Source organism: Sturnus vulgaris, chromosome 24 (assembly GCF_052056855.1).
Source record: "Sturnus vulgaris isolate bStuVul1 chromosome 24, bStuVul1.hap1, whole genome shotgun sequence".
Classification (NCBI taxonomy): Eukaryota; Metazoa; Chordata; class Aves; order Passeriformes; family Sturnidae; genus Sturnus; species Sturnus vulgaris.
Window position 1 is genome coordinate 3,309,335 of NC_142266.1, and position 24,726 is coordinate 3,334,060.

At 43.4% G+C, this 24,726-nt stretch overlaps 2 protein-coding genes across 3 annotated transcripts in view; both read right to left on the reverse strand.

Moving 5' to 3' along the window:
* The window catches only part of KDM1A (lysine demethylase 1A), a 28,350-nt gene extending 22,086 nt beyond the window's left edge, over positions 1 to 6,264 (reverse strand). For both annotated transcript variants that reach the window (XM_088178478.1, XM_014881238.2), the window contains exons 1-2: positions 5,965 to 6,264; positions 3,137 to 3,302 (exon numbers count right to left, since the gene is read on the reverse strand). In XM_088178478.1, coding sequence (XP_088034604.1) covers positions 3,137 to 3,302; positions 5,965 to 6,249 — 451 coding nt within the window. In that variant the 5' untranslated portion in view covers positions 6,250 to 6,264. The remainder of the gene's footprint in view (positions 1 to 3,136; positions 3,303 to 5,964) is intronic.
* A 2,271-nt stretch (positions 6,265 to 8,535) lies between these two features.
* Positions 8,536 to 22,768, reverse strand: ZMPSTE24 (zinc metallopeptidase STE24). Its single transcript, XM_014881236.2, has 10 exons — positions 22,355 to 22,768; positions 20,937 to 21,083; positions 18,639 to 18,725; positions 17,898 to 18,014; positions 17,441 to 17,593; positions 15,384 to 15,525; positions 12,925 to 13,085; positions 11,451 to 11,555; positions 10,600 to 10,743; positions 8,536 to 10,289 (listed from the first exon to the last, which is right to left on the reverse strand). The coding sequence occupies exons 1-10, from the start codon at positions 22,469 to 22,471 to the stop codon at positions 10,065 to 10,067; spliced, it is 1,398 nt and encodes a 465-aa protein (XP_014736722.2). The 5' UTR covers positions 22,472 to 22,768; the 3' UTR covers positions 8,536 to 10,064.
* Positions 22,769 to 24,726: the final 1,958 nt, after the last annotated feature.

Sequence of the window (24,726 nt, forward strand, 5' to 3'; positions counted from 1 at the left end):
AATTTTTAGAGTCAAGCATAGGCCATTAATTTGCAATAAGAGTTTAATCTGTGCCTTCCATAAGTTAAGAAATTAAATAGATTCTGACTTCAGTCTATTCATAATCCCTGAATTAAAACTGACAGTGAGCAGAGGGGAAAAAAATTGCTCTCAGCTTACAGAAAGAAATCAGAATCTTCCTCTTGTCATCACTATTACTGATTGCTTGGACACAATTGTAAATGCTACTCAGTCTGAGCAGGGAAATGTGGAAACAAGGCCTGCTAGGGAAGGTTGCCTCTCCTTCCCTGGAAGAAAGGTTCTAGCTGTAAAGGAGCTAGCAGCAAGCAAACTGCTGATCCCTGTTAACATCAAACTACTGCAGCCCAACAGAACGTGTGAGAGCAGAATCTGCTCAAAGGCAACAGAATAACAGACCATGAGCTGAAGAGCAATGAGGAAGAAGGTCCACAACACAAAGGAATCTACTTCATGTCTCAAAATTAAGAATAGCTGCACACAGGTATCACAGAATACTGAATTTATTTAGGAAAACAGACAAGTCAGATAAAATAAAGAGACAAAGCATCACTAAGTTTGATAATTCCCTTGATCTTAATATTGATAATACTCAGTTCCTTGGCAAATAGTACCTAAAAATATAGGATTACCACAAAGTAAGAATACTGACAACACTAAAAGGCCAGGAGATAGTAAAGAAAATCTTCTGTAGTCCTAAAAATGAAAATCCAATTTGGTGAGGAAAAACAAAACAAAGATTCTTAGAGGGGGAAGAAAAAAAAAAAAGAAAACAAAGAAGCAATCTCCTTGATTCCAAAAGGGATACTAGCAATCAAGAACACAAATGTCATCAGTCAGCACTGAAAGGGAGTTTGGAAACTTTTTGCTATTAGACAAATATTCCTCAAGCAAAAAGAGAAGAGGTACTTTAAGAAAATTACCTTAACCATGAAATACTGTCCCACCTTTTAAAACTGCTCTGCAATAGCATGCAGCATACCTTACAAATCCAGACTGTAACAGCCAAAACACCTGGAATTCCCCAAGCTGAACACATGAATGGAACCTACTGAGGGAAGAGCAGCACTGTGCTGTCACCTGTCTGTGACACTCAGTAATCCCCTTCACTGCCAGCTGTCTGTAGGCACAGGCTGAGGAAACACCACACACTGGCACCAGCACATTTTGGAGCTGCACCATCAGGTTTTTCAGCTCAAAAGCTGTCATGTGACAACTTTATGCTTCTACTGCATTACCTGCATTTTTACAGGCTTTAAACACAGAAATTATTTTTTTAAGGTCTGCAATGAGAATAAATTAACAGTAATACTCAGGCTAACTAAAATTTTCCTAGATTTTCAGTATGCAATCCTACTCTAGTATTACTGTCCAATTTAATATTTCTTATTGAACACTTCAATTTTTCCTTCAAAGTGACAGAGAGAGGGAAAACCTCAATTATAAACACTGCTTTTATACACAGCACTCCATGCTGCCTCCTCCTTCTAAAGGGTGGCTGAATTAGAAGTTTCAATGCACTTTTAACAGCCAGCATAAGATGACCTGATGTTCTCCCCACCTATATTAATAAAGACAAAAACAGAGAGATCCACAAACATATGTAGTCTCAAAAACCTTTAAAATTACAGCAAGACTAGCTACAGAATGACAGCTTGAAATGTCTTCTTTCTACTTTATTGCTTCATGCATATTCACAGAATTTATAGGAATAGAGAAATTATATGATGACCTGAAATCTACTCATTTTTAGGCAGCTAGATACAGCCTGCTTGAAAATTAGTTTTATTTAAATGGCTGAACACAGTCCTTGCAAAATAACTGTCTAACAGGCTGCTGTGTGTATAGAACAGCATGACTCAAAAGTGCTCATCTTCCAAGTTTCTTCCTTCATGGGACAAAACCTGTTCCACTGTACTTCACTGATTATGTCTCAAACTGGTTTCAATACTCAGAGGCACAAAATGAAATCTGAGAAAAATAAAAAAGTGTCTTAATACTAGGACTCAAGGGTTAAACACAATGTCTAAGCTAAATTAAGTAGTAAGCTTAAAAACCTTGCTTAATTACACGTATTAAAATTTCATTTTTGCTACACCAGCTACAACTGGGGTGGCAGGATTTTTATCACTGCAAGTATTTCAGTCAGTATGAGCTATAGTATTCCTGTATCAAGGCAGGAGCCAAGAGCTGCAACAAGGAGAGGTTACAATGGCAAATCATAAGAGATAAAACACACCCACAGCTTTTAGTATTTTTTCTGCAACTGAAGGTAGGTATCCCCAAGCTAACATCAGTCCTATGCTCTCAAACCTGCCAGCCAAAAAGAAAACTAAGATAACTGAAGACTAACAGTGACTCACATCAGTGATGAACCTGCAAAGATTGAGCTGCTAGATTTCAGCTCTTGTTCAACACCAGCTACTACACACATTACCACACGAAATTCTTCACTCTGAACTTTGCAAAAGCATGACCTGGCCAGCTGAGTGACACCCCACCAACACACCTCACTAACGGTGGCAGCTGTAAACACAGTGGAGGTAAAGAACAGGGTACTGCTGCAAATTTCAAAAGCTGCCCCCTGAACAAGACTGACCAAAAAACTTCTCAATGTAAAGTGAAGCTCTGTCTAAGCTAAGAAGATAAACACTGAAATTTAAGCAAACAGTATCCAACCAGAACTTAATATTAGTCTTAAAGCCACAGGAATCACAGTAGTTTAAATCTGCTCTTCTTAATAACAAATCCCCCATAAACCCAACCTCTTTTCTCTCTGAGGAGTAAGTGAATGCTCACACACGAGCAGGTGTGGCAGCACAGAGCCAGGGAGGCTATTCTGCTCAATAAGCTTCCAAAGACAAATCAATAAGGATTGTGAGAATCTAGCACAAGAGGTTTGGCTTCATTTGGAATTACATTAATGCATATTCCTATCTTTACCAGGCTGTTTGCATTTCTCCCCTCCTTGCACATATGAGGCCAGCAAACAAAACACTGTAGAACAATTATTCAAAACCAGATTGAAACCAGACATGGGATTCATGATGCCACACCCAGCCCAACCTAACTTCTGTTAACAAATCAGGTAAACAGTTTCAGAGGTCTCTCTACTCACCAGATGGCTCCTCTGGCTCACTTTCATTCTCTTCTTCTGCAGGAGCTGGTGGAGGTGGTGGGGGTAGTTTCTTCTCTTTCTCAGCTTTAGCATTTCTCTCTTCTTCAGAGTAATACTCATCTTCTGATAGGTTTGCAAGACTCTCATCCATCTCTCTATACTCGACCTGTGAAAAGCACAACAGAACATAAACACACTGAAGATGCCTGTAAGTCAAGCTACTAACACTAATGTTGCAAGTAACAAAATTGCTTACAGTTTAAAGAAAAGGCTTGAGTTACCTTATGCAGACTCTTATTGCAGATACTATGTTATAAAATGCAACAAAGCTTAAGAAGTTCCAAATGTTTTTGCCTCCACCTAAAAAAAATCTTCAGCACCCTATAGTAGGAGCTTTCTACTCACACCAAGCCCAGTTTATGTGTTAGATTATCATTTAACCTTTCTGGTTTTCTTCCTTTCCTTCACATCCCTGCCAAGGGATAAAAGGCACTCTCTGTGTCCACTCTACGTGCTCAAACTTGAACTTCATCTGCTAAGCACAGACGACCAGAAGCTACACCAGATTTCCTGCAGAAATCCTACCTGTGCCCTGTCTGGTCTCCTGCTTACAAGGAATCTTGTCCTGGTACAGAGGCTCACAGCTATTTCCTCTCCAGAATGGTCACACTAGTGGCTCAACACAAAAAACATCCCTTCCCCTCATCACCTCCATCTTTATTGCCACATATGTCTTGTTCTGTTACTGTTCTCCAGTAAAAATAAACAAAATCACCAGCCAAAAAGACTCACTCCAACTTGAAGGAACATGGAAACCCCAAGAACTAGCCTGGGAAGGCTGCATCTCACATTGCTTAGTCAACCAAGCTTTAATCCAAAGTAAGAAAGTTCTGGATACCACTACTGAATTTCCATACTGACTGGAAAGGAAAAGAGCACTTCTCAAAATGCAGCCATGGGAAAAATAAACAGAAAGTAGCTAGTGATCCTCCAACATCCAAAAGGTCAGCTTCCACCAGGACACACCAAAAACAATTCTGGATTTCTCACCAAAAGAAAAAATTCTTTCATAGTCCAAGCTCAGCCACTAAAAAAGAGCAATAATGGACACAATTCCAAGTAGCTTTGGGAAGCCCGTGTACAGGAAACCCTGGATTCTTTAAGACACTAACATACTCCATGACCTGCTATCTTTTAAATATTTACATTCCACAATGTCCAGCATATTCAGTTTTTCACCCTGTTGCATGTCCAGGACCTCCTGTGAACTCTCACTCTGAAGCAGGTGATCACTCAGCACACATCCACACATGACCAGGGATATTTGAAGCCACACACAATTACTGTCCAAAGGCCCTTTGAAGTCTCCCATTTCCTTAAATCTTCCACAACTTTTGAAAAATAATCAAGTTCAATAAAAAACCCCAAGCTTTTCTCTAGATTAATTTTAACCTAGATACCCTGCCAAACTAAGTTCACACCACAGACACTCATGGGAAGGTGACCTCATGGTGGCCTGAGTGTTCAAGGTGACAGATGTGACAGATGGTGCCACAGGAGACAAACACCCTTTACAGATGGGTACTGTCAGTGCAAAGAAACAACACCAACACACAGCCCTCACAGAGCACTCACTCCTACTGGTTAACAGACCACTATAAAGAAGGAATGCTGCCTCTGAAGATCACTGAATGGTTTGGACTGGAAGGGACATTCAAATCCATCTCATTCCCACCTTGCCATGGGCAGGGACATCTTTCACAAGACCAGGGTGCTCCAAGCCCTGTCCAAAGTGTCCATGAACACTTCAGGGATGAGGCAGCCACAGCTTCTCTGAGCACCATGTGCCAGGGCCTCAACACCCTCATTGTAAAAAATGCCTTCCTCACGTCCAGTCTATGCCTACCTTATTGTGATTTAAAAGATGCACCGGACTGACCTGCCCGACAGCTCCTATGAGTGAAGGACCAGTCCAGATCATATCACATAACGGCTCTGAAGAGCCACACTCAATGCCACAGGACAAAACAGTTCCAAAAATGTAATTTCAGCTTCCATGTCAAACACCCCAATCCCAGGAACAGTCAAGATCTTTAATATCTTCAGAAAGAAGGTTTCCAATAAAAGGTGTCACGTGTCACAAAAAAAAGGCAATGTTCTCATATATTCTGATGAGAATTACGTACTACAGATCCAAACTATTGGAGAGCTTTTACAGCTGTGAGATTTCATTGCTACATCTCACCCTTACACAGCCTTGACTCGGCTCTTCAATATGAATGGAGGGAAGGTGAAGAACAGTGGACTGAGCACGGCCATCACCTTTACAAGCCTGCAAAACCAGCATTATCCCATACACATGAGCCTCGAGAGGCTGCATCCATATACCACGGTAACAAAAGAATTTGCTGATAAAATGTAAGCTCACGAGCGCTCCAATGCACTGCCATGGATCTGGGGTGTTTTTACTGCTCAGTATCCTGTCAGGAACCGCAAAAAGTTCCTAAACAGCAGCAGAAAGCTCTCCTTTATGACAGGGCACGAGACCTCCCCAGAGCCCACGAAGGTGGGCTAAGGACAACAGGGGATCGCGATCATAATCTGAAGTCAATGCGGCTTCCTGCGCGCCCGCGTGTTTGTCCTTGGCACTCTCGACACCGGAGCCCTCGGTCCCTTGTGCAGGGCCCGGTCCGTGCTGAGCCCAGCGGCAGGGCCGGGGCCCGGCCGCCGTGAGGAAGGGCTGGCCCAGCAGGGCCGGGGCCTGCCGGCCGGGGCGCGCCGCGCACCAGGCGCCAGAGGGCCCCGCACCCGGACCGCCCCACACCTACTTTGGCTCGCTTGCGGCGGCTGGTCCTGCGGCCCTCGGGGGTCTCGGCGATGCCGGTGGTTTCGGCGCCGGGCGCAGGGGTGGCCCCGACGGCCGACGGCTCGGACACACCGCCCGGAGGCGAGGCCCGCGGCGGCTCCTTCTTGCGGGGCGTGCGCTCCGAAGCCCCGCCGCTATCCGAAGAGGAGCCCAGGGCCCCGGCGGCGGCGGGCGGGGGCACCGGCGCCTCTGGCCCGGCCTCGCCGCCCGCCGCCACCTCCGCGCCCTTCTTGCCGCCCGCCAACATCGCCCCCGCCGCACAAAGGAGCCGCCCGGGGGCTGCGGCCCCAGCCCTACGTCACATCCGGGCCGCCGCGCGCGCGCACCGGGGCGGCCCCGCCGCCAGCGGGGGGCGCTGCAGCCCCGCGGGAGGACCCTGCGCCACAGCGCCCCCTGCAGCTCGCGGGTCGTCCTCGCAGCCGCCACCGGGCCGCGGAGCCGCCACCGGGCACGGGCCCCGCTCATCGCTCCGGGCCCCGAACGGGGACAGGCCCCGCGCATCGCTCCGGGCCCCGAGCGGGGACGGGCCCCGCTCATCGCTCCGGGCTCCGAACGGGCACAGGCTCCGCTCATCGCTCCGGGCTCCGAACGGGCACAGGCTCCGCTCATCGCTCCGGGCTCCGAACGGGCACAGGCTCCGCTCATCGCTCCGGGCTCCGAACGGGCACAGGCTCCGCTCATCGCTCCGGGCTCCGAACGGGCACAGGCTCCGCTCATCGCTCCGGGCTCTGAACGGGCACAGGCCCCGCTCATCGCTCCGGGCCCCGAACGGGCACAGGCCCCGCGCATCGCTCCGGGCCCCGAGCGGGGACAGGCCCCGCTCATCGCTCCGGGCCCCGAGCGGGGACAGGCCCCGCTCATCGCTCCGGGCCCCGAGCGGGGACAGGCCCCGCTCATCGCTGAATGGACATGGGCCCCGCACACGGCGTTCCCCAGCCTGCACACCTGGCCCACAGCAGCAGCACCTGCTGGCGACCCAGGGCAGTAATGAGCACTGTGGCCATAACAGCCGTGCGTAAACAGATGGCAGAATGGTTTGGATTGGAAGGAACCTTAAAGCTCATTTGTCCAACCTGGACATTTTCAGGGATGAGCAGCCACAGCTTCTCTGGGCAACCTGTGCCAGTTGTCCCTCAGTAAAGAAACAATATTTGATCTAAATCTACCTTCCTTCAGTTTGAAGCTATCCCTCCCTGTCCTGTCATTCTAGGGTCTTGTCCAAAGTCCCTCTCAGCTCTCCTGGAGCCCCTTTAGGTCCTGGAAGGGACTCTTAAGGTCTCCCTGGTGCCTTCTCTCCAGGTGAACAACCCCAGCTCTCCCAGCCTGTCTCCAGAGCAGAGGGGATCCACCACAGGGAACATCTCTGTGGCCTCCTCTGGACTCACTGGGGCTGCCAGAGCTGGAGGCAGCTCTGCAGGTGGGGCAGAATCCCCTCCCTTGTCCTGCCCATTCCTGCTGGGGATCAGCCCAGGGCACTTGGGGCTCCGGGCTGCCAGCACACATTACCAAGACACATCAAGCTTCACGTTCACAAAGGATTCCATTTTAGTCCTGTCACCTTTCAAGGCACTTTTCATCAGCATGTCTTCTCTCAGGTTTTTACTTAGACCAGCAGAAAAAGCTGGTAAGGCAGGAAATGTAAGTTGAAGCTCCAGGTTTTGGACAGGACTCTGCTGATGAATGCCCAGCAGTCCCATAGATGCTAGAGATGTTCTGCTCTGTGTTCCCTTGGGTATCTGAAGAGTAATTGCTAAAGGTAGCAGAAAACTAAATGCACACTTGCTCATTTTCTTGCTTTTTTCCTTAAAACTGGTCATTCCCTGGAAGGGAGGGTGGCTGGTCTAAGCAGACTTATTACTTTACCCTGAAGCTGGTGCTGGCTTATCACATAGCTCTACAGACACTGGGAGCATTTAGGTGCCTGGGAAGGCAGAAGTTACACAGGAAGATTTAGATGTAATTTTGACCATTCTCAGGGAGACAGGAAGCAATCTGAGGCTGTAGAAGGTCTGCAAGGTGCAGCTGATGCACTGCAGATGCCCAGCAGAAATGCACAGCAGGTAGAAGCTCAGCAGCACACACTGACAACTGCAGTGCTGAGAAGCAACTGGAGCAGAATGGAACCAACTCTGATCTCTTGTTCAGTAGTTACATATGAAATCCAGCTGGAAGAGCTGCAGAGATAACTAAACACTGATAGGGGAGAAAAGGAAGTAACAGGCAAATGAACACTATCTAATTCTATAAGAACACTATCTTCACCTGTGAAATAGGTATTTTAAGTATTGCATGTTTCCATAGGAACTGGCATTTCCTTCCTCTTTGCACTTTAATCTCCTTCTGTTTGCATTTACTCAAATTTCTGAAATAGCCAGAAAATTCATTTTTGCATTAGGTTTTATCTAATGGATGAGACAAATTATTTTCTCAAAGAACACTTAACATGTCTTCCATAGCTTTACACCAGCCAACATCTCATTCAAAACTTGACACAGTTATTTATTCTTCTGAATTGACAGATTCAAGTTGATGCTTTTATTTTTGAGGGCCTTTTATTAAATACAGTTAACATGACAAATGTAGGCTCTCCAGATTTGAAAAACTGCCTCCTAAATCCATATCTATAGTTTAGCTTCGTATTTGCTGGGGTATAAACACAATTAGAATAAGGCATACAAAGGGCTTTCAGCAACATCTTGTTTCACCCAAGACATCATTGTGCCCATCATCTTATAAGGCATTTTTCCCTATGATCAGAAAGACAAATGTAATTTAACAATAAAATATATGAGAATATTCTCACATGTGAAACAATGACAATTTGCTTCAATGACTTCTCTTTGTACAGAGCTGAGCAGAACTTTTAAATTTACTGCAGATAGAAAATCTGATTTTTATATGGAGTATGTATATTCAGGCTGGTTAAAACATTTATATGCACATGCAAACTTTTATTTTATTTTTACTTCAACAAAAGTAAATATAATCCTATTTTTTCATCAGAAAAGTCTGAGATAATCAATGCCAAAGCCATTTCCACATTTACCCACTTTGTTCTTCAGTAACTCACATGGGCAAGCTGTGTCCTGGGCTTTTATAGGTAAGAATTTTTATATATAAGAACAATGGTGAAGAATAAGTATGTCAACACTGCTATTTCAGCTGGATTCTTATTAATGAAAAACCCTCAATGGAATGGAGGATAAACCTCCTCAGAATGAAAGTGTGGCTCTGATACACTGGCTGAGCAACTGGACACTTCCATATACACAAAAAATCTAGGCAAAGTACAACAAAAATGGAGGAGCTGAAGGAAAAAGGGAGAACAAGAGAGAATTAGTAACTTTCTCAAACGTGTGGGTCCTGTTCTAATTCTCTATAACATCCTTCCATACCCCCAGCAGCACTGTGGGCAATAGGAACAGCTGATCCCACTATAAAGCTATGAAATACCACCTAGGGCTCATTTTCAAGGAAGACATGGTACATTTCCTCAGCTATAATTCATCCTTCTTCCCACACTTCAGAGAAGGAAGGTTTTATTAAGTAGCATTTTTCATTATGACAGACATGAATGCAGCTGCATTCAGCTTTTTAAAACACACTGGCAAACACAAGTATCATTATACAGGAAATCAAGTCACCCAAAGCCTCTTCACTGTGAAGAGGGTGAGACTGGGAAGGTTCACAGAATGCTGAGAACAGAAAAAGGATCAAAAACAATGTTCAAGGCATACACAAACTGAAGAAAAAGGTGCTTTGAAGTCTACACTTGTTTCCCTTCCTTTAAAAGTCTATACTATGATATGGAAATAAAAGTCAGTGTGGTGGGTGGGGGGGAAGGTCTTCACCCAACACTTTTTCTAAATGAAGTTCCACGGTTTTGTTTTTGTTAAAAATAAGTCATTTATAATTTAATACCTGTTTCAGGATACTCAGATCTGTGGTGCTGTTAACAGCGCACTTAATTTGCATTATCCATTAAAAAAAACAACTTAAAAAGCAGCTCTGAACTTTGCTTCTGAGATGGAAGCACTGTCTCTGAACCAGCAATCATTGCTGTCACTCTTGCTTTGCATCTTTCAAGGCCTGAAGTCTTTCTAAAAGGGGTGGGTGGGAGTAATGCCACATTGAAAAGATCCAGTCAGAAACAGGGAATCCTAAATTATCTTTGTTTAGCTTGATCAAAGCAGAATAGAGATCTTTAGCCTTCCCAAGTTCCTTGGCAAATGCATCTGCTTGAAACTCAAATCGTCGGCTTAATACAGTCAGACAAAATGAGAGAACCTGCAGAGAGAAATGCATTAAAAATGATTTTACAATTCAGCTATCTGCAAATTCCTTCAGTGCCACTAAATACTAGCACATCTAGCTTCCCACATCCCACACACTGCTGTGGCTGCAGACTGATCTCACTAAGCTTTATCCAAGCCACACAAATGAAACTGGGAGTGCTACCCAACATACAGCCCTAAGCCTGATTATCAAAATGAGACACCCAATATAGCCCCTAGAAATTTCAAACTTCCCCTGACAAAAAAAAAATCATTATTTAAATAGGTGACACCTCAGTGTCTATGTCTTGAAAACAATTTACCTCATTGTAAGGTGAAAAAATGAACTGGAAAATAATCATCAAGCCTATCAGGGTAGGCTGGGTGTCATAGAAACCAAATGCAGCAAAGAGTTCTTTCTGACCAATTAGCACAGCAAACAAGAAGAAGCAAAGGAAGGAATTCATCTGGAGAAAAGAAAAAACATTCTTGATTAAGATAAGTCATTACATAACATCACATTATAGATTTGCACATGGATGCCACTGCAAAAAACCAAGTAGATTATTTTTGAATACCCGAATATACAGAGAGGAACAAACAGTTGGTCTTTACCTGCTTCCTGAAAATGCAACCGTAGAAGAACCACTATTTTCTGTCAGTGAGCAAAACACAAGCAATAAAGGGAAATGAAAAAGCAAGAAGAGAAGTGAGGAGGGTGTACAGGATAGAACCCATCTCCTTGAAATTAAGCCCAGGTTCTGAAAAGTTTAAAGCCAAACAAAACGTGTCTGTGCTGGTTTGTACTTCTGCTCCTGGAAACAATCTGTGCTTCCACCTAAGCTCTGCAGTGTCGTGTACAAGCACTGTGCTTGCCTGGCTTTTCAGAGCCAAGAGGCAGCATCATGCCTTACCAAGTTTTCTACAGGGGGTGATTAGTTATCCATGTGGTTGTTTGGTCTTTCTAGAGTAAAATGGAAGGTGCCAGAATATTGTTTGTTATTGAAACACATGGAACAGAAAAGAAGGATGGCTGTGATCCAGACCAACTTTCTGTCACACAGTGTATCAGGTGAATGTACACTAACAAATCTGGAAGAGGGCATTTGGAAAGAGCTATAATTAGAGATGCTCCAGGAAAAACAAACAAACAAACCAGTTTAAAATACCTTACCTGGCTGATAATTATATTTTTGACAGTATGACCTAGTTTCCAATGACCCAATTCATGACCGAGTACAGCCAGAACTTCTTCATTTTTACATCCTTGTTTCTTATTCTGAGGGAATAACAAAGCACAAGTATATCAGGTATGTCTGAACACAACCAATTAAATTTCTTACTCATTTGTTTTTTCCTCGATCACTTAAGTGTCCCTAGATCTGGCCATTCCCTTCTAATACCAGAAACACACAACTAATTTCTTGCTGAGCCTTTTTCATGAAGATACTTACAGAAATGTAACTTTTTAAGGTTAAGAAGATTTCTACTATGAGGTGGTGTTCTCTTATTTCTAAGTATGCAGACATGCTGATGCAAGCCTGAAAGAACACTGGAAGATTTACCTTCCAAACACTCTCCTATCCCTTCTCATCCTGTTTCTTTACTCAAGCAAAGCATTACACTGGAAACACATATTCAGAGCTGCAGACATTGAGAGGAGAATTGAGAGCAAAGCCCTGTTCTTACTTTCCTTCAACACTCAACATGCAGCCTTCCACCCAAGGCAGTCCTGTTCCTCTTTAAAGGAACTGTCCTCTTTAAAAAGCCCTATGATGTGCCTTAAAGCTGTAATTATGAATTATCTGCACCTTCAAAGATCCATTAGCAAGTCAGAAGCAAACACAAAGGCTGAAGAACCTGTTGAAATGGAACACAGACTCTCAGTATGACTAGATCAGGTGGGCTCCACATCCCCTCCTCTAGCACCCACTCCTGCAGTGTTTGCCAAACAAAACCCTGGGCACAATTAACATGGTGTCAAGGAACAGAAGCTGGACTGAACAACAGTCTGGACATTGGCTGCACAAGGCCATTTGTTTTTCTCAGAGTAACTTCTCCAGGTTATTTAGGAAGTATTCTATTAGCTTTAGTCATTTCCATACTCCTCTGAGGCCACAACAGCTGTTCCAGCAGACTCATGATGTGCAGCTGCATATGAAAGGAGAGGCCAGTGCCAGGCCACCATCCTGCTCCTGACAGGGCATGGGAGGATGCACATGTGCAATGGGTCTGTGCCTCCTGCACCAAAAAACTCTGCATGCAGTAAAAGGCACACAAATGGCACAATGTGAATTAAAAGTACTTCCTTCAAAGGGAAGCTTTGGTATGGCAGTCCCAAGAGAAGAAGATGAGCTAAAACCCTGAACAGGTCCCTTATTCAAAGAATTATAGGGAAGATCTAGTTTGTACATGCAGGGAACTAATGTTTTGCTAAAGCCCCTGTGGATTTTTACAGTCTCTGGTGCTATCTGCATAAATCACACAGCCCCAGAGATTCCAATCAGCAAACCAGGCATACTTTGGTGTTGAAATCATTGGGCTTGGGTTTTATCAACTTACTCAGGACTTTTAAAATACATTAGAAAAAACAAGGGAATATCTCACTAAGAAGTTAATATAAACAACACAATGGAAGATAAACTCACTTTGGTTTTAGACTTTGTTTCTTCATTCTCACCATCTTCTCCTTCTGCTGGTTCTTTGTTCAAAGCAGAATATTCTTCCAGGAGTGTGTCAAAGAGCACTATCCGTTTATTCTTGAAGAATCCATAGAAATAAGCATTGCTGTGGGAAGAACGCTTAGAACCTGATGGGGAAAATTTAAAGAGCATGATCTGAATAATCCCATGCACTGAAGCCTGTACAGTATGACACAGACCAGATTCTTCCAGAGGAATTCTCAAAGTCCTCAAATGAACAGTAGACAAACTCAAGCAGATCTGTTTGGCAGCTGAAGCATATTCTAAAATCTAAGTAATGACTCCAATAGAGAAATGGAGCATGTAATCACTAAAAGCACTTAAACCATAAGAGCAGTCGTGGACATCTAATGTCCAAGAAGAAAAGCAAATTCTATTGCAATTTCAGATTTAGAGTGAAAAGAGCACTCTGCATTGACACTGCTCCAGGCAAAGAACCTGTGCCAAATTATGTAGAATTATTTCAAATGTGCCAGCAAAGATGAAGGGAAGCAGATAAATATGAAGACTTTAGAAACAGATAAGGAGAAGAGATGAACTACAGATAACACAGTTCCTCAATACTATTTTTGTTTGCAATAGGCAGCTACCTTTATCTAGATCAGGTCAGTCATGGACTGTTTCTGCTGTCAATAAACCCAGGGCCAAGGAACTCATCTTTTTCCATGGAATGTGGAGAGTTTCAGTTGATTAAAAAGCTTATTTTTGGTTATGGACAGAAGCTGTTGCAATATCAATACCAAAAGATGTTTCTATGAGAGCAGAAGAGGATTCCCCGGGGTTTTTTTCAGAAAAGGATAAGTTGGAAGGCACTTGCCTTAAAAGACTGAGTATAAATGTATAAAGTGCATAAAGCCCTCAGAGCACAAATATCCATTGTTCCATTGGAAGCCAACCTGTAGATGGTCTTTGTGACCTTCAGCACCAAACCACAACAGAATAACAGAGGAAGAGACTGGTCAGAGTATGATGCCTCAGCATCTGCTCCCTTCCCAGTGAAGGAATCTGGATAGCCACAGGATAGCAAGGTTTCCTTTCATCTGTATGTAATAAAAATCTTTATCCTTCACTAAATATTGGTAGAGAAGGAACCTTTGTAATTTGCCTCTTGCAGAATGAACCCTGAAAGTAAAGGACTTGGTTGTACATTTTACCAAGAAGTCAGTTCTGGAGGTGGAAGAGCCAAGACAGTGCAGAAAAACACCAGTAAAAAGATGTTCCCACATTCAGTCCCCATCTCAAAAGGGAACTGGCTCAACACTCTTAAGAATGTTACAAAAAAAAAAAAAAAAAAAAGGTTGGAGGGACAGTGAGGAGGGGCAATATTTGGAGGTCTGGCAGCCTCCACTGCAGCTCCCTGCCACTTAAGCAGGCATGCTGCAGAAAAAAGTGCAGGGCACTGCACAGGGGCTGCAGTACCAACAACTGCTTCATGGCACTTTTAGCATTGTTAAAAGCTGGGATACAGCCAGCAATGCACCTGGGGAAACCACAGCTGTTTGGCAAACCTCTGCACTGACTCTCAAGCCTGAAAAGAGAAGTTTCACGTGTCCCAAGTGTATCAATGGTTCTGAGCAGCACTGAGGCAGAACACTGGCAGCACTTGGCCAGTCCAAAGTTTTGAGTCACTGCTTTTAGATAAAGCCTTTACCACATTCTCCAACAGCAAACGTTACCATTTTAGGTCTTTATGCCATCTCATACTGCTTTCACAAAGTCAATAAAAAAACACCTCAGAGCCTCACAGAATATGACATGAAGCCAAAACAAAATTTAGGAAAGTCCCTGAAATCAAGTTCAGACAGAAGCAAAATATGTAATAGTGGAAATGTCAAACAGTAAAGTACTCCATGAACATGGAACTGAAGTGACATGGCAGCTCCATGTTATATTCCCTGACCAGAGAAAAAAAGATGAGAAATTCAGTATTAGAAAATGAAAAAAATTAGTCTCAAATAGAACGTGTGAGACCATCCAGCATAAGAAATCGTCCCCATGAACATTTCAAGAAATAAGCATTTTTAATTTTCAATACTTTTTCAATTGTTTTACCAAGGACTTTGAGGCAATTAAGGCTAAAGTGAGACTAGAAAAATTATAAAGCTATTCCCTTTGTTTCACAGTTCTAAAATTATAATCTTGACTACTTTTGTGCTTCCACTGCTGACTGAGCTGTGTATTTCCATTCCACTGACCCAGGAAAATGCTTCCAACCAGAGGATGAGTTCAGGCTGTGCACTGAGCTTCAGGGAAAAAGAGCAGGAAAATGCTACAGACATTTGCAAGTACTGCAGTACCTGAGCAATGCAAGCAACTGCCCTATTACAGCATCCACAATCAATGCTAAAACCCCACAAATTTAAAATAACAAAGCCTTTTTATTTAAAAAAATAACAAAAGCTCACCTTCAACAACATACACCTTAGTCAATGGGAAGTCAATGCTCTTTGCCATTGTTTCAATTTGCTGCTTGAGCTCTCCCTCGGGAAGTGGAATGAATTTATCAAACAAAGGTGCAATATAGTCTGCATAGATTGTAACAAGCACCTGCAAACACATGGGGATATTAAGAACAGGGCAGGAAAACATGTTTAGTACTAAAAGTGGAGCAAAAAGTTCAAAAACAGAGCACAACTACAGAAAAAAACACTTGACAAAGCAGAGTCCTGTATGAAGTGGGATCTATAGCCAGGCTCTCTAGGGGCTGCCTTGTCTGGTGACCAGTACAGAGTTCAGCAAGCTGAGCACAAAGCACCTGCACACTCGAGCAGAACTGGTGTGAGCAGTGCAGGAGACAAGGACAGTCACAGGCTGTCACTTCCACGCCCTTCACCAGTCCTGGAGAGCTCTGAAGTGTTTCACACTCAGCTGCAGACATGAAGGAACCAGGGGACAGAAGAAGTGGGATAATTCCTGCAAACCTCCAAAACGACTGTCTAAAAAGAGGCAAGAAGTTCCATGTCCCCTGTTTTCTTTGTGTCTCCCAGCTGTCTGCAGGACTAAGGCAGTTTTCTGCCTGATGCCTCTGGCTCCACAATGACTAACAGCCCTGACCTAAAAACATCAATACAGTGCACCTGCAGCTCTTCAAACTGGCATCAGCTGCAGCCCAGTTGAGAAAGCCAGAATAACTAGAATAATGTGATGGAAAGGAAAGCTCAACTCCCTTTCCTCACACTCTGGATCACCACAACATTATTTTTATTTATTGATTTTAAAAGTTTAAATTCTGGTTAGCAAAAAAAGGAACAGGACATGAGAGGCAAATGGACATCAACATAAACTTCAAAATTATCTTGATATGTTTTATTTCACTGAAAACAAGTACCTGGACTTTTGACAGTGTGTATGTGCACTGTTGAAAAAGTCCAATGAAATCAAAAATCAGAAAAACTTTTGCAAAGTCACAGCAAGTAAGGGCATCAATATAAAATATCACTAAAAATAAGTTATTTTTGTTATGGTAATTTTTAAAGGCTTAAAACTCTACAGATATTTTACAGAAAGTGTAAGAGGATATTTCATAGAGCAGGAATCAGCTTTTCAGTCCAGACTAGTGTTTCAGACCATACAGCATGTGGGGACTAATTTTAAGGTTTTAGCTCAGATCTTTGTGTAATGCCTTGATATTAGCAGGCATAACAGACTAGTAGGAAGATGCAACTCTAACTCTGATTACAGAGTTATGGACCAGGAATTTTTCCCTAAACCAGACTCTAAAGGGTAAATCTAATACCTCTTAGGATGACTTTGCATGTCAAAGGCTGTTCAAACATATTAAGGCCTGAAATCCTATAAAGCTGCAGTGAGGTGGCAACACACCAATTGTCTAAGCATGCACTTAACCCTCAGAGGTGGAGGGGACCCAGAGGAGAAGAGTGAGCCAGGAATGCTAAGTGTTCTTTCAATACAGAAGTTTGCAGCTCTGCCAAGATGTTTTATTTTCTAGCTTTTGTTGTCTATAAAAGATAGACCAACCCCTATTATATCAGGTTCTAAAGTATTTGTAGCATTTCAGGACAAAATCTCCATGGACAGCTCAATGGGAAAGTGCAGGCAGAGCAAAAATAAAACACTAGTTTGTGATAGGAAAGTGAGAAAGAGGAACATGGATCAGCTGCATATGTTCTGGTTCTCACCTCTGTACTAAAGAGAAAGGAAAGCCAATCACCACATCATGCTGTAATTCCAGTTCCTATTCTAAAGCTTTATCAGTGCTTATCTTTCAGCTGATGAAGACACTCCAGTACTAAATTAGATACATCTTACATTAATGTGGACAACTAATAGGAGCTATTATTCCTGATCAGGTACATTGAGAGTAAGACACTCTGTTAAAGTTTGTAGACAATAAGATTCACAGGAGATTGATTTTTCATTTCCTTTTAGCTGTGTTCAGCATGCTGAGCCATGCCCAGTAAGCTGGAGTCTGGAAGAAACCCAAACCTCTTCTCATACTCACCAAGGAAACAACTAATGTGAAGAGCCAGGCATAGATAAAAAAGTAGTCTCCCCCTATTTTAATAATGTAAAGCAGAAGGGATGTCACTGGCAACAGAATACATTGAGTCACAACAAACTTCTTGATAGCATCCTTAAAAAAAAATCCCAGCGTCTGCAAAGAAAAAATAAATTATATCAGTGATATAATGTCAATATTAATATGCCATTCTGGTTAGTGAACTGATCCCTTCAGTTTAGACAAATGGCCAGACAGCAATGCCAGTGTTGTAAGAAAATCACAGTCAGTCAAAAAGGAGCTCTCCTTGTAGCTCCTTACAACCACATGGACTCAAGCCCATGCAGATGCACTCTCCCTTAGTAAAGCCTGACCCAAACCATTATTTTGTGTTGCACATTCATTAAAGGATCAGTCTAATCTGAACCAATGTGGTCAGTACCAGTGCTCTCTGCAGTACCTGTTGATTGAAGCCATGTTTCTCTTCTATGACAAATGTATTATACAAACTCCATGGGAGACCAGTCATGGCACTGAAGAGTGTTGCAAGCAGCAGGAATACCAAGGACTGAACAATCTAAAAAACAAAACAAAACCACCTGATATTTACTGATGCATACTAACAAATATTCTGGGTGCTAAAAATGGCTTTTAGGTCAGTGGTTTAACTGAAACTGGTTAGAAGATGATGCTAGATAAAATCACAGAATTAACTTGTTCATGATGACTAATTCTTGCTCACTATAATAGCTTACTAAGGATTTGGAACACAAATTTGGATACCTGCCTCATCCACAGCATAAAGGTAACATAAGCAGTAGACTCAAATTTCTTACCATTTTAGCATGCAGGTAGATCAATTCTAGGATTAGTTCTAGGATTGAAAAAGAAAACACCCAAATAAAGAGCTCCCAAAAACCCAGCCCACCACCTCGTTTGACTCAAGCTGATACCAGACTTTGTTTTTAACATATAAGGCTGTTTTAATTAGTAAGCTAATTCAAAAGCAAGCTAATTTACTGTTACCAGTTCTCAGAATCACACACTGATTGCAGTCATTATGTGCACCAGAAAATATCTGTTATTTTTACTGTATTACAGGTTAGCTAAATCTCGCTTTTAACTAAATACCAATTTAAAAATAAAAATTATTGTTACAGTAGGGACCAAATACTTTCACAGAAATTTAAAGCCTACTTACCTCATATTCTGGTCCAAATCCAGCATGACCAGAGATCTGACCAGACAGTTTCCATAGAAAAGGAATTCCTCCACAGAGGAGAATCATCTTAAAAACAAAACCACATACCACAGAAGCAGTATGAAACACAATGTCATCTTAATCTACTAAAATGTCAGCATTATAAGACCCTTTTAAGGGTGAATAAGACAAGTTTTATAATGAACTTTTTGCCACCCCTCTGATCTTAACAGTGATAAAACAAGCCTGGAATATCTGGCAATAATTAATTTTTACTTTATGAAAGTAGAGAGCACGTAATTATTTTTTTCCTGTGAAATACTAGCATCTTTCCAAGCCTATTTTCTGTAGACTTTGCCACTGTATTGGCACAGAAATAAAGAATATCTTAAAGCTGGTGTGTGGCTGTATAAGCACACAGACATATCCACATTGCAGCCTCTCCTAGGGCACAGGTTCACCTGTGCTCCCTGCCCACAGAAAAGCCCCAATTTCACTTTCAGCACTGGAGTTGCTACAATCATTTTGAGGAAAGCTTCATGGTCCCCTCCTTGTGTCTGCTCCCAACATCTCCTGACAGACTGGCTGTAAGGACCAGGGGGTGAACATTCAGGGTACACCACCATCAAAGAAATGCCCCAGAAGTGCTCACTGCAGCTCCTGGCCAAGCCTGGCAGCATTTCTCACACACCTTAACCTGTAAATATTTCATGTTTGCTTTCTTAGCAAGTGATGCATCATTATATATATATATATATAAAAAATCAGTTTTCAAGCAAGCAGCCTTCCCATATTGATAATACCAGAGGTTTATTTATTTATTTTGAAAAGGCTTACTCTTACAACCTAACTCTTAGGGTGCATTTTCAGTGTCAGGAGGAGATGGAAAGGACCAAAGCCAGCGTGGTGGTTTTAAAAGCTCAGCAGAGAAATTAAAGCCACTTTAATTATGACCCTTGAGAGCCATCACTGCTTTCCACTTCAAAATGGAGCCATTTCCTTTATCTCTTTGTATGCAGCTCTCCAGCCAGTTCTTTATTCATCTAACAGTCCAAACTCATGTCTCTCTTATTTCGTAGCTACAATGTTTTGGGCCCAGATAAACACAGACTGACTCAAGTCTTTGAACAGCAGGGCACTGAATTCAGTGGCAAAAGATGCTCATTTCGATTATGCATATTTTCTTTAACCAAAGCAGGTTCCTTTGTTGTTTCTAAAGTTTTTGAAATCAAGCAAAAGCTTCAGAACCTTTTAACTCATTGCACTTGCTAGGTGGTTCTACCTCACCTTACCCACCAACCCACTGCCAGAGAACAGCTTTGATTTCCAAATGAAATAATGCCTCTAAAATCAGACAGAAACACAAAAACTTTTCAAACTCATATAAAAATTGTTTCGAGTTCTACTGAGCATACTGAAAATCCCGACAAGAGGAATATAACAGATGGCACTGAGAAAACATCCTTCTTACAAGTTCATACAAAAGGAACTGAAGTACAGGTGAAGAAGCACAAAGGAGATCAGGAAATGTGGAATTTAAGAGGTATCATAAATCTGAGTACTGGGTTTGCATCATTGTTCTATAGCTACATGACTGACTCTATTTTACAATCCCATTTTCATTATCTTTCATAACTGACATTTATGCTCCCTTAGGCTCACCATGAAGTAGGATCATATTTCAATTTTACTTTGCAATGCCAGGCACTTCAGGATTCCTTTTTGTGCTACTGATGAGCAATGCATTTCAGGAGTGAGTTAGAAGAGGTTTCTCTTCTCCTAAGACTTTAAATCACACACATAAATATTTTGTTCTAACTTAATGGTTCTGTTTTTTCATATATATGAATGTTACTTGCCCAATGTAATTTTTCTTACACTTCAAAAGTATCCATTGGTACACTCCCTGGTTTTTTTCACCTTCTACTTAAATTGTATCTAAAAAAGAAATTAAATTAAATTCCTCCAAACACAGGGAAAGGTCTGTATTTTAACAATTTAAAATAACTTTCACGCTGCTTAATTATTTTGCAATGGAAACTATCACAGAATATAATTAAAATGAAAGTAAACAATGTAGTTGTGCAGTGTGACTCAGCACTACAGAAAGAAATTACAAGCTTTCTGAATAATTACTTCTTTTTGTGCAGCAAAACCAGCCACAAACAAAACCAGAATATAAATGTCAGTGTTTGCCACGCAACACCAGAATGCCAATGGTGCAGCTAATGGGATCACTAAGAACCAAAGTGCTTCACAGTTTGAGTACATGAAAAATACCATATGAAAGGTACTTACAGTGCCCTCAACCTCTGAATAGAGGCCTGACCAAAAGCTGAAAGTACTTTTGTCCAGCTGATAGAGACGAGATTTTTCAAAAGTTTCTGAGTCCATGATCTGTCCCAGTTCCTGTGGTACATGTGTAGTTGTTCTGTACACCCGCCTCTGAAAAATTGAGGACAAAACTTGAAGTCTACACCTAATATTTTAAAGGAGATAAATAAAACTTAAAAGTAACACATAAAATGATCACATGGGCCACCTCAGAAAGTTTAAAGAAACAAAAAGATAACACATAAAGGAATAAATATTCCTAAATTCTGGCTTTCTATCAAGTTCTAAATATAAAACTGAAGCATAATTATTATGTTGTAACCAGGAACTGAATTGTCGGCTTAACAACTTATTTAGCATAGTTCAAATACAGATCACACAAACTGATTTTTCCACAGGATGTTACTTACTGCACCAGTTAACGACTAAGCTGATTTTGAAACCAAACACCAGATCCTCCCGTGCAAACCATGTGACTTCACCAGAATACAGACCTGCGGAGTGGCTGCACGAACTATTGAGGTGCTACTTCATTTTCAGTAAAGAACTTACCACATGAACATTTTTTAAGACTAAAAGTCTTTTCTCTCAGCTGTCTTGTTGCAGTATACTTACCCATTCTCTAAGGAAAAACTGTCACTTTGTCACTTCAAAACACATTCTCCCCTGTCCGGGGCATCAGGCTGCACTGTCCCCGATGCCAGGGCTCAAGCACCCCGGAGTGTGACCGCTGCTAAACCTGCCAGGTGGGCAGGCTGGGGACGGAGATACGGCTGGCAGGCGACAGCCGGGACCTGACCGAAAGGACACTCCGTCCTCTGTGTTGTATTCTGCAATTCCTCGGCGTTGTACTCGGCAATTCCTCGCTGTTGTACTCGGCAATAGGGATTTAGGGCTGGGATTGCAGTGCCTTCCAGGGTGGCTCTCGCTCGGAGGCTGTTCAGGCATCGCCTGCTCGGGGAGGTGCAGAACGACGGCCTGTGCGGCGCTTCCTTCCTCCTTCCTTCACCGGCTACACCGTCGTCATTTCAATCACGCGTGTCCTCGTTTTTGCTCATACCGCTCTCTCTGAGCTGTCCCGGGGAGGGGACCGAGCTGAGGGTGCTGAGCCGCCGCTGACCCCACGGCACTCACCCAACTCGCCGCGGTGAGCGTTCCCACATCCGCTACAGCGGGACAGGGCCGAGCCCTCCACAGGGAGGTGACATCGCTCGGCCCCGGCCCCGGCCCCGGCCCCGGCCCCGGCCCCGGCCCCGGCCCCGGCCCCGGCTCCGGCTCCGGCTCCGGCCACCCTCCACGTGAGGCCGGGCCGGGCCCGGCACAGCCCCGGCCCGCCAGCGACCGTTCCCGCCAGCGACCGTCCCCGCCACAGCCCCACTGACCTGCCGGTGCGCCAGAAAAGCCTCCCAGAGGTAGACGGCCCACGAGAACAGCAGGACGGAGCAGAAGATGCGGCGCTCAGCCGGCAGCTCTGCCCACAGGTCGCCGGACAGCGCCATGGCGCCTCCACCCGCCGCACGCTGCGGCGCCGCCTGGCGGCCGGAGGAACCGGGGGCGGGGCGGGGCGGCCGTGAGGGGCGGGCTCCGTGAGGGAAGAGCTCCGTGAGGGGAGAGCTCCGTGAGGAGAGAGCTCCGTGAGAGGAGAGCTCCGTGAGGGGCGGGCTCCGTGAGGGGAGAGCTCCGTGAGGGGTGGGCTCCGTGAGGGGAGAGCTCCGTGAGGAGAGAGCTCCGTGAGGGAAGAGCTCCGTGAGAGGAGAGCTCCGTGAGGGGCGGGCTCCATGAGAGGAGAGCTCCGTGAGGGGCGGGCTCGGGCTCAGGCTCAGCTCTGCCCGGCACGGCTCCGCCCGGCACGGCTCCAGTCAAGTCTTCAGCCCCGTGTGGAGGGCAGCATAGCGAGGATCTGGGCAAATATTTAAATTATTTTTCTTCAGTATAAGTTACTCAGACTGCGGACAACAATGCATAAAAAGCCTTAGTACTTGTCGAAAACCTTTTACAGGAACAGTAAGAGAAGCACAAAAATTAACACTGATAATACTGCACTACTTGCTGACATATTTAAAGCCGAAATGCGCACTTCATTTTTGTCTCTGTAACGCTCGGTGAAGACAGCGCGGTGCTGCTGAAAGCCAGAGCTCGCCGGCAGCACCGGGGACAAGCAAGCCAGGCAGAGCACAGGGACTGTGTGATCTGACACAGATGCAGTAAGAGGGGTTTTACGTTCAGCCACTTCTAGATACACATTTTAGTATCATCATTTGTCTAATTTCTACCCGTCTAAAGTATACCAGAACATGTCTGTGGATTTTTAGTCATTAACTTTTAATAAAATCATGGCAGCTTAGTGTTCTCATCTATCAGTTACCTTTTTTTAACTGTGTAGAAGAATGACCTGTCAAACATATTGAAACCCAGCGTTTTCTGTAACCGAATATATCCCTGCAGAAGAACAGGGTAGATGAGGAAGTGCTGTTGGCTCTGCTGAGAGCTCTGCTAGAAAGAGAGAAGGAAGTCTGGAAGGTCTCTCATTGACTTGAAACTCAAGTCCCCAAATCTCAAGGGATTTACTATTCATGCTGAGCACGGAGGGACAGGCTCCTCTGTGAGAAACTCAAACCCTGAGAGGGTAACGGGGTCTCTCTGGCCCAATACCTGAAGCAATCATCACACGTCTATTAAGTTTGCTGTCAAACTCCTGTTTTGAGATCTTGAAAATTCAAGTATGTTAAAACATGACTCAAACTTGACATTAAAAGGTACTTTGTTATTTTAGGGAGAGAAATTACTTTGGAACACATTGAAGGCTGTCTGATGCTGTTGCAGTATTTAACCTTTTGAGAGAATTTACTTCCATTTTCAGAACTTTGTGAGAAGATTGATGCACCATATTTCTTTCATTAAAAGACACTTATAGAGAGGAAATGACATGAAACACTAGGCAGTAAGCTACAGTTCTCTTGCCTGGTGTACGGTTTTTAACCTAACTTTTAAGGATGCCCAAATAACTTTCTTTTCCTAAATGTAGTACAAAGATGCCATTTCTAGTAATTTTGGTCATAACACAGTTCACTAGACAGTTTCATAGCTGCCATCATTCCTGCAACCAGCCAATACCCATGCTCTGTTTTAAACATTTCCCAATTTTTTTTCCATTTCCTTTCCACTGCTGCTTTTCAGATCACAGTATAAAAACCCCAGAAGCCCAACACCACCCAAGCCCCGGGTCAGTAAGAAGCTGTGACTGCTGCTTGCTCATTAGGGATGGGGAAATGCCCCCTATGGGGGACAGCGATTCTGGGCCTCAGGATGTAGCCATGCGTGGCAAGAAATGTGAGACAGAACAAGAAACAGAGCTTAAAATATTAGCTGGCTCTTCTGGTGAATCATCCAGGTTTCGTTCATTGTCAGAAAAGCTAACTGGGGAACTCTAAATGTATACTGGTACTTTCATGTGACACAACCTGTTTGGAAGTCTGGCAACACCCATCACACACTCAGGTGGTGCCAGACAGTCTCAGACAGCAGCCTCTGCCTTTAAAGGAACAAGGACTTCCTCATGCGTAAGTATAATTAGTAAGTCTGTACTAATTATAGTTCTTTCAAGTCTGAAAAAAGCACAGAGAATGTTGTAAAATAAAATGTAATACTTTACTTTTCTGTATCTATTTTATCAGTCTGATAAATTATCTACAAATGCATAAAACTTAAGCAACACTGTCCAATGCACTCAGAATGGTCCCAAACTCAATTACAA